This window comes from Aotus nancymaae, unplaced genomic scaffold (assembly GCF_030222135.1).
Source record: "Aotus nancymaae isolate 86718 unplaced genomic scaffold, 86718_ANA_hifiasm-v0.15.2.pri h1tg000043l, whole genome shotgun sequence".
NCBI classification, from domain to species: domain Eukaryota; kingdom Metazoa; phylum Chordata; class Mammalia; order Primates; family Aotidae; genus Aotus; species Aotus nancymaae.
The window spans coordinates 13,708,031-13,724,027 of record NW_026988457.1 but is presented as its reverse complement, the minus strand read 5'-3'; the positions used below and the strand labels follow the sequence as shown (position 1 = coordinate 13,724,027).

Below are 15,997 nucleotides of genomic sequence, written 5' to 3'. Positions count from 1 at the left end.
AGTGTCATCTGAGCATACAGAAAAGGGCAGGTACAGATATACTGAGTAACTAACACATGCTTGTTTTACAGGCAAAGCACCATGAGGTGCTAAGTGAGGGACAGTGAGGGAGACAGAGGACAAACAGAAACTAGAGTTACTACCCTCAAGGGCTTATAATCTATTGAGCTGTCTAGTTAGGTTCTAGCTTTTGTTTGGATAAATAATAATAATTTTAAATTAATTATTTTTAGTTCATATTTAAGCCAATAATAAATAATTAACAAATTGATTTGCCACTAGTAAATTGGGTAGTATTTACACATTTGGCACAAGGCCCTAAGCTCAGACTAATCGTTTCGTGTTCAAATCATATGAAAAATAGTGAACCTCTGCTATTTTCCTAGCATAGGAGATGTGTGTGTTTGTGTGTATGAATGTCTGTACATATGTAGACATATATATACATACATATATGTATTATATTCCCATAGAGACATCTCCTACATATATGTATGCCTGTATATATATAGACACACTCACGTGTATTCTTACTGGTGGAGAGACAAGGCAGCTGAAACACTTGGCAACAGCATAAGATAATATATATATAGTTAGATACTACACTGAATATACTGAATATTCAATAGAGAATCTTATGATCAGACAATAAATACCAGTGGGTATGATCTGAAAGGAGAGATCTGGAAACACTTTCCTAACTTGAACACACTAACATTTATCTTTTTGAATTACAAACAGAAAGAGTTCATGGTTTTTCTGTGTTTAAAATACCTGTAAGAAGCACAAAGCACCAGTGAAAGTAAATCTTTGAAAAAAAAAAAAAAAATCCCTGCCTAAAGCACAAAGGGCCTACCTTTTTGTTATTCCACCCCTTTTACCTGTCTTGCTCTGTGGTGTAGAGTCCTAAATAGATTGGAAATGTTTTCGTATCCTAAACGCTAGCACTTTTCTCTCTGTTCCCTTTGCCTTGCTTCAAGGCTGCAGAGTAAGGTTGAGAACAGACTTAATATCATATAATTACAGTCATTTTATGCCATGACTTGCATTCTTCTTAGTTTTTATGAGTTAGTGCTTTGCTTCTTTCAGAACCTCCATATCCTTAAACACAAACTATGCCTTTTCCACCCAGATTGTCCTCAGCATCAGCCCAGTATTAGGCAGACAACAAGCTCCACAAATACTGGTTGAGATGAAATGACCATTTTGTCTTTCTAGTGAACAGATCCTGTTTGAATACTTAAGAAAGCACAATAATACCCTTGTGGTTTCCTAGGGAAATGGTCCAACATCCACTGGCAACAGATATGTTGCAGAATTAGCTGGCTTACCAGGCATGCCAAATATATGATACTACACAGGATGGTTGAATTTTATTAAGTGTCATCCCAAAGCCAGACTTCACTGGCATGGTGAAAGGAGGCGTTCTTTTGAAGAGAACTGTGTCTTGCAGTTTTATTGCCTTCAAAATGGCCTTTTGTTCCAAATGATAAATTAGTATTCAAAAAATTATAACTTCAATGACATGTTATTTTTAAGGATAATTCAAATCAAAACCTGTTAGAAGTTTTTAAAAATTCACTTAAAAATGAGTTGGAAAAAATTTCATAAGCCCGTACAACCTCAGTGTCATTGAAGCGGCAATTGGACAATCCAGATCGCATTTCATATTGTGTGATGTGGACCAAAAAAAAAGAAGAGAGAGGCAAAGAAAGAGAGAAAGAACCACTCAGGGTTTGGCTGGGCAATTTTTTTGGAGGCCTGTTTTCTAAGGAAGGTAAAGCACTTAGAAATACAGTGTGAGGTCAACATATTTGCTAGACCCAGGAGGTGAGCTGATCCCAGATGAATCCCTAGGGCTCTGTTCTACTAAGGGAATACGAAATATCAAGAAATGGCGGTAATGAAAGGAAGAAAATTTTTTCTTTTCAAATTCACTGACTTTCTCACTGAAAAGACCTTTCTTTCAGTTCACTGCTTTTGCTGTGCTTTCCCTGTTACTCTTCCAAGCCTTTCATTGCTTAATGACGACAGCCAATTCAATGGTAGGAAGAGAGCAAGATATTAGAAAGTAAAAACTTCCTTTCCTAAGAAACGATTAGGAGCCTGTGTTTTGCCAGGGCAGGAGGTGGAAGGGGAGCCCCATTTACAATGGTAACTTCCTTTCCCTTTCCATCCTGGCAGGCTTCAGAGAACTTTACCAGCTGGTCGGTCTTTCGTTGCCATGGATACCAAGGACATTCCTCAGATTTTACAACAGATCTTTACCTCCACCATGTTGTCGAGTGTCTAAGAAGTGCCCTTCATCACCCTGATGACACCAGGATTTGAAATAAGACAAGAATAAGGAGTATTCTGAAAAGAACAAGATATGGATGAAGTGAACCCATGCAATGACTGGATGATTCTGGCATTCCTGGGACTTCCTACACTTGCTCAGATAGGAGAATTCAGAAAAGCAGCCAGAAGGAGACTTGAACATGGAAAGATACTCCATTGATGAATTTAGAAGTCATTAGGGGAAGCGAGTTGACCTGCATTTTATCAGAGGTTGGGGTTAAAGGAAGGTGGTCTTGAGAACTATGTGTTTGGTCTGTTTCCAAAAACCTGAGGAGGAAAAAATACTTTGCTTTTGCCTTAACACATCATCGGTCACCTAAGATAAGAAAAGCAACCCCATCAAACTGAGCCTTTGATATCACATTCTGACGTAAGATGCCAAATCTGTGCAAAACCCACCAAAATGCTTCTATCCAATAATTATTTTTTTCTCCCTGCTCTGTATTGACCAGAATACAATGATTTTATAATATTTAACCCACCAAAAAGTCCGTCCAATAGCAGTATTTTATGAAAGGTTGGCTGTTCTCATTAACTTCATTTTCCTGGCCAAAGCCAGAAGGAATCAGAAGATCCTTGGAGTGCTTGCCTTTCCACGTAACTTTTAAAAGCCTCTTAAATAATAAAATGCAAATGTCCTCTTCTCCTTGCTACTAGAGTGGGAGGAGAAAGATGTCCTGCCTTAGGTTTCCTGTTTCTTCTTGTTCTTCTCTCAAAAATTCACAGTACTCCATTTTGGGGTCCAAACTGTAATGCTCAAAATAATAAATGCTTATAAGAAAATTATTTATTGAGAATATTCATACAAAAATTACCTAAAATAAAGTAAAAAAAGTAAAATCAAGGTGGTATATTTGAAGTGACTGGTGATTGGAGATTTCTTTAGCTATAACAAACAAATAGAAAGAAAACAACTTTTTTCAAAACCTCATTCCTTTTCTTTCAGAATGTACCTTATTCCCACATATTCTTGGACCAACCTTCATTTAACCAGTAGGCTGAATATCGCTTTGTTTAAAATCAAATGCTCCAGCAGAAGTCATTATATCTTTAACCATATAATTTAAAAACTCCTCTTCATCATTGATAGCAAAGTCAGAAACGTTAGGGCACCAATGAGTAGAAAAAACTGGTCTTCTTAAGTTAGACTATTATTAATAGTCTTATTAATAATATTATCCTATTCACCCATATATATTGAAATTATACAGGTTCATAATTTCATTTTAATTACAGGAGAGAAGAAAAGCTAATACCCATTTGTTCCATCACCTCCTCTCCGTATCATTAACTATCAAATAAACAAAAGCAATTTGATTTCCAGTGTGTTACTAGCCAGTGAGTTTGCATGACTTTCTTGCATGGATGCCTGCTCCATGTATTGAACAATCCAATGATGCAAACAATTTCAATCCAATATGTATCTTTTAAAATGTAATTGCAGTCACCACAACAGCAGCTAGCACTTACTGATTGTTTGCTATGTACCAGGAGTATGCTAAGGGATTTCATACATTGTTTCATTCATCCTCACAAGGATGCATGTAACGGGTATTTTCAACCTTATTTTCCAGATTAAAAAAAGTGAGGCTCAGAGAACTTAAGTCACTTTCCCTGTTCAGATTCCTGTTACTACACCTTTTACTAAGTATTCATGGTGCCATTTTACAAGTAAAGAAACTGAGGCATAGAGAAATTCAGGTAAATTGGCCACACTCACAGCCAGGCAAGGGCAAAGCTGTGCCTCCAGCCTCCTGGCCCCTTAATGCCTGTGTGTCCCTCACGGTCCCACGACTCTTGCTGTGTCTCACAAATGTGCATGTCACACTCCTGCTGCCTTTTTCTCTTCTCCTCCAGTGCAACTTCTCCCTGTCCACATTCACAGAGCTCTCTTCCTCTCCCTTTCCTCAGAAAGTCTGTCTGCCCATATTCGAGCGCTCAGAGGTGTGGGGACCAAAGACATGGGACACTGTCGGAGGAACACTTCTAACTGCTCCTTCTTTGCTAGGCATGGCAGCCATCTGAGGAAGTGCCCTTCCAAGTGGCAGCTTAACCCCAAGGGATGCCCCTTAGCTAGCGGGTCACTGCCCCTGAAAGCCTTTGGAAGTGGCATCCAAGGGAGATTAAAGGCACAGCCAATCTTTAACAAATCCTCCCCATGCGTAACTACCTGAGGAAGCAGAAGCCATTTTTTTGACATGGAAAGAATGTTCTCAAGTAATTTAATTTACCCTTCTCGACCAGCCAGACCTCCTCTGAAATTGTTATTTTTTAAAAAAGCACAGAACTCCTGACTTTTCTGATTTGTGAAGGGGAAAGATGATGAGGAAGGGGAATTGAGATTGAGAAGATAAGAGCTTATTTTCACATCTTGCAATACCTAAGAAGTGTGTGCATTTATTATTAAATGTACTTAATTATAGACCACTCCAAGCTGTTCCCAGGCCCTTCTTAGGGCCAGGACATTATAATAAATGCATTGTGTGCCTCAGGGGGTTCCATTGAAAGGCTCTAACCCCTGTCTCCTTAGTAAGCACATGTAATGCTGAGAAGGTTCATTGTTACCCGTGAGCAGCCAGGAGGAATGAATGCTGTGAATAGCTGCAGTATATGATGCATATTCCCCCTAGAATCCTTTGTGTGCCCGACAAAATGACCTCATCACAGATGGGGAGGCTCAGCACAACCATAAGAAGTGGATCAGAGGGGGAGTACTTGAAGGGAACCCATCAGATGTTTGGAATGAATCACTTAATTCTTTATACTACAGTCTTTCCTGTGAACTGTCAGAGGAGGAGAAATCCATCAATGCCGGCAAGACTTTCTCTAAACAAACTATTGGGCTTTGAAAGCCGTTTGGAAGTGGTTTTCAGTAGACAGCATTGTCATTGTTCCTTAAAGGCCAACCCCGGAGGCTTCCACCCTCCCTCCACCTGGCTCCTTCCTGGGCCTGTCAGATCAGGCAAAATTAAATGTCCAAGTGAATAAAGCTGGGAGAAACAGACAAGGGGAACAACAGGAATAGTGGCTTATTTGTTGCCTTTCTATTTCTTTCCAGTGATCACAATTATGAGAGATATTCCACAAATTCTAAGCCAGCCTCTTCTGCCTGGACAACTTGTTTCTGGAATTTCATCTTAGAAATAATCAATTGTTGACATATTTAATACATTGTACATAACTTTTTAATATTTAAAAAATAAAATGTCCACTTTAATAATTTTTTTCAACCCATACTATATATGGCTTTTAAAAATACTTAAGTCCAATTTCTGGTCAGGATTATATCGTAAGGTTCTTTTTCCTTTTTTTTTTTTTTTTTTTTTTTTTTTTTGAGATAGGGCCTTGTTCTGTCACTCAGGCTGGAATGCAGTGGCATGATCATAGCTCACTGCAGCCTCAACCTCCTGGGCTCAAGAGATCTTCCTGCCTTAACCTCCTGAGTAGCTGGAACTACCGATGTGTGCCACCACGCCCAGGTAATTTTTGTATTTTTTTTTTTTTTGTAGGGATGGGGTTTCACCATGTTACCGAGGCTGGTCTCAAACTCCTGGCCTCAAGCAATCCTCCCACTTTGGGCTCCGGAAGTGCTGGGATTACAAGTGTGAGCCCCTGCACCCAGCCATAAAAACCCATTGCCTTTTCTTTACTTTTGTTCTAAGACTTGCTATGGCAAAAGTACTACAGGTAATGGAAAGGAATTCCAATTTTCCAGCTTATCATGGGAAATAATTGCAAACTCTAGGTAAAATCTGTCTGTGGAAAGGAAGTTCTAGACCCTGCTCAGCTATTAAGTACCTGTGTAAACTTGGGCTAATCACTTCTGGGTCTCAATTGAATTAAACCTACAAATTAAAGGGGTTGGACATGAAAATCCACTGCTCCATTATCTCAGACGGAATTGACTTGGTGCCTTGTATAGTTTACAAGAGCCACACACTTCAGTGCAACTTTTGTCTCCAAAACCCCACACACAAAAGGTAAGCTCTCTCCCAGCATGCAAAGGATTTTGGCACCTATATCAACTGCCTTAACAAAATGATGTTACTGACTGAAAATGCATACTAAAAGTTATATAAATGTCATCAAAATTGAACAAAGGAGACTTTCCCTTGTCAGCTGAACAGATTCTTTCTGTTTGATAGTTATTTACAAGATTTCTGCCTATGTCTCATGCTTTGCACCTCGCTGCCTTAAGATAGAATTACATGTCTGCTGATAGGCACAGTGAGCAATCAAAAAGGATCAGGAATTGGAAAACTACTATGTGCCAACAGCTGGCCTTTGTTCTGCAGCTGAACAATGAGTGTGTGTGTGTGTGTGTGTGTGTGTGTGTGTGTGTTTACATGTTAAATCCTGTAAACAAAATTTCCTCCAGAGGGGAAAAAAATGCTTGCCAAGCAAACATCTCAAGTTGAGAATGACTTGACAACTCTTTTTTGGGACCTAAGCACTGCCTGGGGCTTTTGCCTTCAGAGACCACATCTGTTCTTGTATGATGGTGCACATTGGCTTTGGAATGCCAGGGCCACATAATTTTAAAATCAAGTGGTGCTTGTGGTATTTGGCCACTCAGAGCAAAGTATAGCTCTCTTTTAAAGTGGTTTGGATCCTGAGGGTGGGAAGAACGTCATGTTCTGCTGTAAGAAATCTCACTAAGGAGACATGTAAACTCTAAGGAGTGTCAGCTACTTCTTAAGATTCCCTTCGTCCGCAGGTGCCAGAGACTTGGAGTCTTCCCTCTTTTTCAAAGGCTTCAGTGGAAGTACTTTGGAGCTGCTAGCTCCTTCCCTGAAGGAACCATCAGAGTGTGTGAATAAATTCAGACTCCAAAGATGATGGGTGTGACCACAGAGGAGTTTCAGAATACAAGAATGTATTAGTATGAAATGCAGCTCTGAAGCATTAAGTCATGGTAGCTGGGGTTTGGCCTGGAAATGGAAGAGAACAATGTCTCTCTGAACATCCTAAAGCAAGTTTGCTCCTTATGCAGGCCAGAATATGGCAAGAAAATAATGAGCCTGTCAAGAGTACTTTGTGTAATTGGTCTCATGATATCATGGCCATACATGAAGACTAACTGATGGAAGCTTGAAGAAAAATAAGTATATTTACTCAGACAGGACATTAAATTTGGATTTTTCAAGTGCAATATGTTTATATTAATAAATACTGCTGCTAACTTAATGAGACTGACCATTTCTTTATTCTAGCACTAATTAAGTCTTTCATCATCAGGACTCCAGAAACAGAATGAGTCTCAACAAAGCTGGTTGATCCATTTCCTTTTACAAAAGATTTTATGGCCCATATGCAATTCAGCCCTGAAAATGGCCTAGAAAGGAACACTTGCAGGCCCAACAAATATCAAATAGCAAAGCTGGGGAAGCAGCCTGATTGACTTGGCCTTGGCCTTGGCCTTGCCTCCTAGGGGTGGCTCCTACAGAGCCCGAGGCTGTTGGGGAATCCAAGGGCCTCTGCAGCAAGCGGATGCTCAGATCCAGGGTGTCATGCACAAAAAATAAAAGAGCAGATGACAGGGGCTACTGGGGAAGGCCAGGGTTTAGTTCATGGATCCATGGGTTGAATAATAAAATTGTTTATTTGGCAGTTGGCAAAGAGAGGATCTTTAACTGAAGTTTCCTTCAGGGCTCCAGTGCTTAAGAAGCTATTTTCAAGGCTGATAGAATATGCATGTCCATACATTGCAGGCTCGAGTACAAAGAATTGATATTAAATATGTAGTGCCAGAACTGAAGAATCTCTTTTTGCATGACCTTTCGTGGCAATTGGAAAAAACGGGTATACTCTGCAGAAGTGGAAGACTGCAGCAGCTCCACAAAACCGCATGAAAGCAGGTATTCAATCACTTGGCTGGAATGCAGCTCCACACAGCTGGCCTGGCACCTTGCCCCTCAGCATCTGAAGTCTATCTGCACAGTGGTGTTAGCCTGCAAAAGGGGCTTCTCTTTTTAACTACAAGTAGCCCTGAGAGTCTACCATCCCCACCTATTGGTCTGAATTCTTTCATTCCCATGCTTTCCTCTTAACCTCCGCTGGTAGGAAGGTCCTTAGACAGACAGCCTGTGATGGGTGAGGAGGTAGAATTGGCTGAGGGCATTTGCAGCTTGGAGAATTGCCCAAGCAGAGGACTGGGGCCTGGGATACAACATGAGGGCAGGAGACCCGGGCACCTTGGGGTGACATTCTTGCCTTCGGCACATATTCTGCTCTCAGTCCGCCCGAGAGCACTCGCTGAAGGCTGTACTGGGGTTGGATGGCAGTGGCTTGGTTCTCCTTAGTCGTGTTTGTTCAGAGACATCCAGTTTTCCGTTTGTATTTTGGCCTCTATCTTAGGGAAGTGCTCTGCCTTTCTGACCTCTGGGTTATGGAGGCAGGAGCAGCATGCATGTTAGGGAGGTAATTTCCTAACTGTGATGAAAGGCCTTTGAAGTTGGACATAATCAGATTTTTTTTAAATTTCTAATTCGATTTACCGAGAGAACTCATGTCGTATACTGTGGGTCGTTAGGAAGACAATTTACACTTCTTGGGAACGCTTCTCTTTCCTTGCAGAAACAGGGCCTGGGTCATGCACCACTGTTTGGCACAAGACATGAGGAAGTTGTTGTGGAAAGAGCATTGGAATTCCTGAGCTCCAGCCGGGTAAGGACTGAAATGAGATCAATGTGAGCCTGTTAAACTCAAAATCAAAATATATCCCTCCTGTCTAGTACAAGTACTGAGTATATTTCAGTGGTGCCTCCCCTACTAAGAAGTTTTCTGAAGTGTCTGTGATTCAGCCTTTAGGAAGAAGCCGTTGTCCTTAAAAACCTTTGAGTATTATTTCCTTAGCACCAAAAAGATCAAGTGCCTCTGAAAAAATGAATGTAGATTTCTAAAAACAAAAAATAAAAACAGCTCCTTTTTCTCTTTAAGATAGTTCTCTTTGGGTACAGTGGCTCACGCCTGTAATCCCAACAATTTGGGAGGCCGAGGCATGAGGTACACTTGAGCTCAGGAGTTCAGGGCCAGCCTGAGCAATGCTGGGAGATCCCATCTCTACAAAAAATGTTTGAAAATTAGCTGGGCATGCTGGCACTTGCCTGTGGTCCCAGCTCCTCGGGAAGCTAAGGCGAGGAGCATCTTTCTGTAAACCTCACTTGTCCTCCTGTCAGGCAGCAGATGACAAGCTGAGCATTCTACACACAAAACTCCCAGACCATGGCGACCTTGGGGCATCCTGAACATTTCACATCCACGATGTAGGAATCCTGGCTCTGCACCAGGCACTTCCTGTTTCTGCTTCTCCTCTGGCGAGGATGAAGGAGGTCCTTTGTGAGTGGCATGTTCAGTTGTCACTGCCCCAAAAGCAGGGGCATTTGGTTTTAAGCCCTCAGAGGGAAGTGGGCCCCTAAGACGTGAGGGTCTCTTTGACCAGTTTTGTTTAGAAACCAAGTCATCCTGGTCAAACGCCTCAGAGCAGATGCAGAGCCCAGAGCAGCCTCTTTGGATGAATGAAGTCGGAACCAAATGAAAGAAAAGCCCCAGGCAGAGCAGTGGGGGTGCAGGGGCAGATCATGGAGGCCGCTCCTCTCCCGGGACTCTTTTCTGCCACCACCATGCACAGCCTGTGCTTGCCACCTGATTTGCACACATGGTTGTGATCCTGAATTTGTTTCCTAGTAAAAATTGTGTTTCTCAGGCTCCGCCATGGCCTGTCTCTGGATGAGGTGAAATGGCCTTTCTTAGGAGTTTCTTCTGCAACGGGTTTCTCTTGAGGAGGCTTTTAGCACTGGACCTGCCTTAAAGACTATAATAGAGTCCATCTGGGATGCTTTCCTCGCCTGTTCGCTCTCCCCAAACCCAGAGGGAACCCTGATTCAGCTAGGCACTCAGATAGCTCCCAAAAGAACTGCTCTTTTGAGTCAGTTCTTTCTGGAGGGAGTCTTAGAGGCTAAGCCTGGGAGTCATGTTATGACATATGCAGGGAGAATAATTAAAAATATTACTATTATCATTACATAAAGTAATAGCAATAGCTAACTCTTATCTAGCACTTCCCAAGCGCCAGGCACTTCCTAAACACTTTACATGGATAAACTCATTATATCCTCACAACTCCTTCAGACAGGGACTGTTCTTATTCCCATTTTATTTGAAAAGCAAAGAAAACCAGTCCACCCAAAAAGAACAAAGAAAAAGTCAACTTGCTGGCTGAAGGAGAGAGAAGCAAATACGGCACCCTGGAACTCTTAAGAACATGGCCGTGGGTCCTAACTTGTGGTTCCTTTGGGGGCTCAGAGGAACCCCCTTCCTAGATGGAGACCCATAAGATGCCTTGGTGTCCTCCCAGCACCCCCTTTCTGCATAAGCCAGCTTGGGAGCTATGGTAGAGCCGTTTAGTGTTCAAACGTCTCCCGCATTTCTCTGGCCCTTGCAATTAGATCAGGACCATGCAACTGGTTCTGGCCACTGGGCTGTGAGCAGAAGTGATGTGTCAATAGTAGGCTAAAGCCTGTAGGAGCCAGTAGGCAACCCTCCAGCTCTCTTTCACAGAATTGGGGTGACTGAGAAAACCATGGGTTTTAGTTGGTGTAGCTCTAAGATAGCAGAGCTTCATGAGCCTGGGTTCCTGGGTGTTATGGACTGAATATTTATGTTCCCCCGAAAATTCCTGTGTTAAATCCTAAACGCTGCTGTGATGGTATTTGGAGGTGGGGACTTTGGTAGGTGATTAACTCATGAGGTGAAGGCCTCATTAACAGGATTGGTGCATTTATAAGAAGAGACAAGAGCTCCATCGTGCTCTCCACTATGTGAAAGTATAATGGGAAGATGGCTGTCTATAAACCAGGAAGCCAGCTCCTACCAGATGCCGGACCTGCTGGCCCCTTGATCTGGAGACATCCCAGTCTCCAGAACTGTGAGAAATAAATGTTCGTGGTTTAATCCACTCAGTCACCCATGGTAATTTGTTATAGCAGGCCAAGCTGACTAAGACACCGGGTGACTGTGTGGAGCAGAGACCCTCATCAGTTTGCACGACAGCCTAACTAATACAGGAGGTTTGGTTTGTTGTTTTTCTCATAACCTAATGCTCCCAGATTAAAACAAAGACCAAGAAATCCAAGTAAAATTTGGATTGGAGGCCAGGCATGGTGGCTCACGCCTGTAATCCCAGCACTTTGGGAGGCCGAGGTGGGTGGATCACGAGATCAAGAGATCGAGACCATCCTGACCATCATGGTGAAACCCGTCTCTACTAAAAATACAAAAATTAGCCGGGCATGGTGGTGCACACCTGTAGTCCCAGCTACTTGGGAAGCTGAGGCAGAAGAATCACTTGAACCGGGAGGAGGAGGTTGCAGTAGTCGAATTACACCACTGCACTCCAGCCTGGTGTCAGAGCGAGACACTGTCTCAAAAAAAAAAAAAAAAAAATGAATTGGGGAAAACAGTTCCTCGCTGCTGGACAGCTCTTTAATTCAAGGACCAATTTATTGGGTCACCACCATGAAAGGCACTCAGAAATTGAGAGAAGGAATTTAAGACCCTTTCCTCTAGGTGCTTTCAATCAGCTGGGAAGACAGGAGTGTGGAGAAATAACTCAACAGCATTTGACACCAGCTTCTGTGGTTCTAGGGCAATAAGAATGGTTCTAGGTGCTCAGCACATTGTCTTGTCAATTTTTCATATCTGCCTTCCCTGTGGAACAAGGAACAAGAGCAGGGATGAAGTCTCGTTTGTCTTTGGCCTGGCCCTGGAAGAGTGGTTAATAAATTTTTGCTGGACGAAGGCCTGAGGAGGCACCATGGGCCTGGGAGGTAGAATGAGCTCTGACTCTGATAAGCAGGCAAGACCCACATGAGCCAAGAGGAGTCAAGGAGCCCCAGGAGAAAGGGAGGGTAAGAGTAGTTCAAGCAAAAGCCTGGATTTGGAATGTCCCTAGGGTAGCTGAGCTGGCAGTCCTCAACGGAGTCTTCTCCTTCTCGGCTGCCACCATCCAACCAAGCAGCTATAGGCAAGGCCCGGCCCTGAAAAGCAGTCTTCTTAACAGCCACCATGGTGGCTTCTGGGCTACCCAGCTGCTGACCCCAACCTTGACGGACCAGGGGTAAGGTGGGAGGCTGCCCAGGCTGGCCAGGAGCCCAGGCCTGCCTGGAGCCCAGGGTAATGACAGCTCAACAGAGCAGGCCTCATTATGTGGAGCGACTTCATTATGTGGCTGTTTTGTTTTTCTTGCATTTTTTTTGTCTTCTTGAAAATGAGCTGAGAACCTTCTTTACCCAAGATTACAAGTTGGGTTGGTGATGAAAGGTCTGTCCTGTGCAGAAGGAGCCATAAGGCAGGAATTTGCAAGTCCTTTTGTTGAAAATGGCTTGTTCTATGGCCTAAAGGAAAACAAGAAAAAAGGGAAATCAGGGAGCATCAGAACCATCTCAGCCTTTGTGAGGCTGCCTGGGATTCTCTGGCAGATCATCATGGCTGCCAAACATTCCTACCTGCACACAACCCAGTGAGACACATAGATTAATAAATCCTTAGAAGACTTTAGAGAAAATCACTTGGCCCATGTTCCCAAACCCAGGCAAAACTGTGCTTCAGCCAGTCACTTCGCAAAGAGCCCTGAATATGGATTAGTCAAATGGAATGGATGCACAATGGACAGATGGACAGACGGATGGATGGATGTACAAATAAATGAGTGGCTGGGGGTGGGTGTGTAGATAGGATGAAGATGAGAAAGTCTATCCTATTTAAAATATTTCAGGGAAAAGAAATTTCCAGGGCTCATGTTAGTACCCATGGTAATAGGGCAGCAGAGGAGGCGTCTCAGCTCTAGCCGAACAGGAATTCTGCCATATCTGCTGAGTGGTGGCATAGGCCACCCCTAATCCATCCACATGAGAGATGAGGAACCACCTGGAAACAATTCCAACTCAAGGGAAGAGCAAATCAGACACAAAAGCTTGACCCTGTAACAAAATCTTAGTAGTGGCAGGGACAAAGATGGCTGTGTGACGTGAACATGAATTTGTGTCTAGATTAGTCCCTGATGACAAGCAGATAGCCACAGAGCTGTGCGCAGATGACACAGTGACAGCCAACAGAAACCATTTTTCTCTGGGTATCTAAGACAGTTCCAAGTGACCACAGGCTGCCTGGCAAGGCCCAGAAGTCTTGGCGCAGATGACCTTAAGTGCGTGGGTGTTGGATTCAAATCATGACCCCATACTAACTAGTTTTCTGTCCTAAAAAAGAAAATATTTTTTGACATTTTGTATTGAAAAATACACATCATAAAATTCGCCCTTTTGAAGTATACAATTCAGTATTTTGGAATATATTCACAAAGTTGTGCAAACGTCAGCACCCCCTAATTCTACACCCCATACTTGCTAATAGTTACTTTGCATTCCTCCCCCTCAGTCTCCTGGAACCACGTGTCTACTTTCTGTCTCTATGTGTTTGCCTATTCTGGACGTTTCACACAAATAGATTCATACAATGGGGGAATTTTTTTGCTTCCTTCACTTACCGTAATGTTTTCAAGGTTCATCCATGTTATATCATGAATCACTATTTCATTTTTTACAACCAAACAATACTCAATTATATGAATATACCACATTTTGTTTATCCATTCATCACCCGATGGGACTTTTGGCAAATATGAATAATGCTGCTATCAACACTCATGTTCAAATTTTAATGCAGATATATGTTTTCAGTTCTCTTGAGTATTTAGGAGTGGAATTGCTGGGTCGTAAGATAACTCTATGTTTAATTTTTTGATAAACTGTCTAATTGTTTTCCAAAGCATCTATACCATTTTACCTTCCCACCAGCAATATGAGGATTCCAATTTCTCCATATCCTTGCCAACACTTATTCTCTGTCTTTTTGACCGTCGCTGTCCTAGTGGATGGGAAGTAGTATCTTGTGACTTGAATTTGCATTTTCCTAGTGACTAATAACATTGAGCCTTTTTTTTTTTTTTTTAATATGGAGTCCTGCTCTGTCTCCTACGCTGGAGTGCAGTGGTGCTATCTCAGCTGACTGCTACCTCCCCTCCCAGGCTCAAGCAATTCTCCTGCCTCATCCTCGCGAGTAGCGGGGATTAAGGTATGTGCCACCACACCCAGCTAATTACTGTATTTTTTATAGAGACAGGGTTTCACCATGTTGCCCAGGCTGGACTTAAACTCCTGACTCAAGCAATGCGCCCACCTCAGCCTCGCAAAGTGTTGGGATTACCGGCATGAGCCACTATGCCCAGCCCAATACTGGGCACTTTTGTATGTGTTTATTGGTCATTTGTATATCTTCTTTGGAGAAATGTCTCTTCAAATCCTTTGCCCATTTTTAATTGGTTATTGGTCTATTTATTGTTCAGTTGTAAGAATCCTTTATGTATTCCAAATACTAGACCATTATAAGATATATGATTTGCAAATACTTCCCCCATTTTGTGGATTGTCTTTTCACTTTCTTGATGGTCTCCTTTGAAGCATATAAGTTTTAAATTTTGATGAAGTCCAATTTATCTATTTTTGTTTTGTTTGCTTGCATTTTTGGTGTCATATGTAAGAAACCATTGCCTAATCCAAGGTCATGAATATTCATATGTATTTTTTTTTTTTTTTAAGAATTTTACAGTTTAGCCACTTAGGCCTTTGATCCATTTTGAGTTAATTTTAGTTTATAGTGTGAAGTAGGGGTCCAACTTTATTCTTTTACATGTGAACATCCAGTTCTTCCAGCACCACTTGTTGAAAAGACAATTATTTCCCAACTGAATTGTTTTAGTATCCTTGTCCAAGAGTAATTGACCCATGAATACATGTATGGGCTTATTTCTGGACTCTCAATTCTATTCCAGTGATCTATGTGTCTATCCTTATGCTACTACCATACAGTCCTGGTTATTGTAGCTTTGTAGTAAGTTTTGAAATTGGAAAGTATAACTCCTCAAACCTTGTTCTTCTTTTTCAAGGTTATTTTGTCTGTCCTGGGTCCCTTGCACTTCCACATAAGCTTTACAATCTGTTTGTCATTTCTGCAAAAAAAGCCAGCTGGGATTTTGGGAAAGATTGCATTGATCTGTAGATCATTTGGGGGAGTCTTGCCATCTAACAATATTAAGTAACTCAATCCATAAACACAGGATCTCTCTCCATTTATTTAGCTCTTCTTTAATTTCTTTCACCAATGTTTCAGAGTTTTTAGCATATAAGACACATTTCTTTTTAAAATTTATTCCTAAGTATTTTATTCTTTTTAATGTTATTGTATGTGGAATTATTTTCTTAATTACATTTTCAGATTATTCATTGCTCATGCACAAAAATGCAATTGACTTTTATGTATTGATCTTGTGCCCTGAAACTTTACTGAACTTATTATTTCTAATGGAGCAAGTTAGAACATCACAGTGCTTACTGTTCTTACTGAGTTTCAGCCATTTTTCTTAAGTAAATGCTACCCAGGTTGCTCTAAGCCTTTGCTCAATTTCCAGAGTTTTGGGAAAGTTGAATTCTGACCATTTTTTGCCAGGATTCACATTGCTTTTATGGAGAAGAGAGTCTTTGCAGGTCCTTATTCCACCATTTTCACTGACATCACCCAGCTTAAGGAAGTTTTCTATGCCCAC

General features: G+C 41.9%; 1 protein-coding gene across 1 annotated transcript in view; it reads left to right on the top strand.

Annotated features, from left to right (window-relative positions):
• VWA8 (von Willebrand factor A domain containing 8) overlaps window positions 1-15,997 on the top strand; it is a 421,567-nt gene that overhangs the window by 380,411 nt on the left and 25,159 nt on the right. The window contains exons 45-48 of the mRNA XM_012476777.2: window positions 2,185-5,819; window positions 8,052-8,198; window positions 8,917-9,006; window positions 14,356-14,469. Coding sequence (XP_012332200.2) covers window positions 2,185-2,293 — 109 coding nt within the window. The 3' untranslated portion in view covers window positions 2,294-5,819; window positions 8,052-8,198; window positions 8,917-9,006; window positions 14,356-14,469. The remainder of the gene's footprint in view (window positions 1-2,184; window positions 5,820-8,051; window positions 8,199-8,916; window positions 9,007-14,355; window positions 14,470-15,997) is intronic.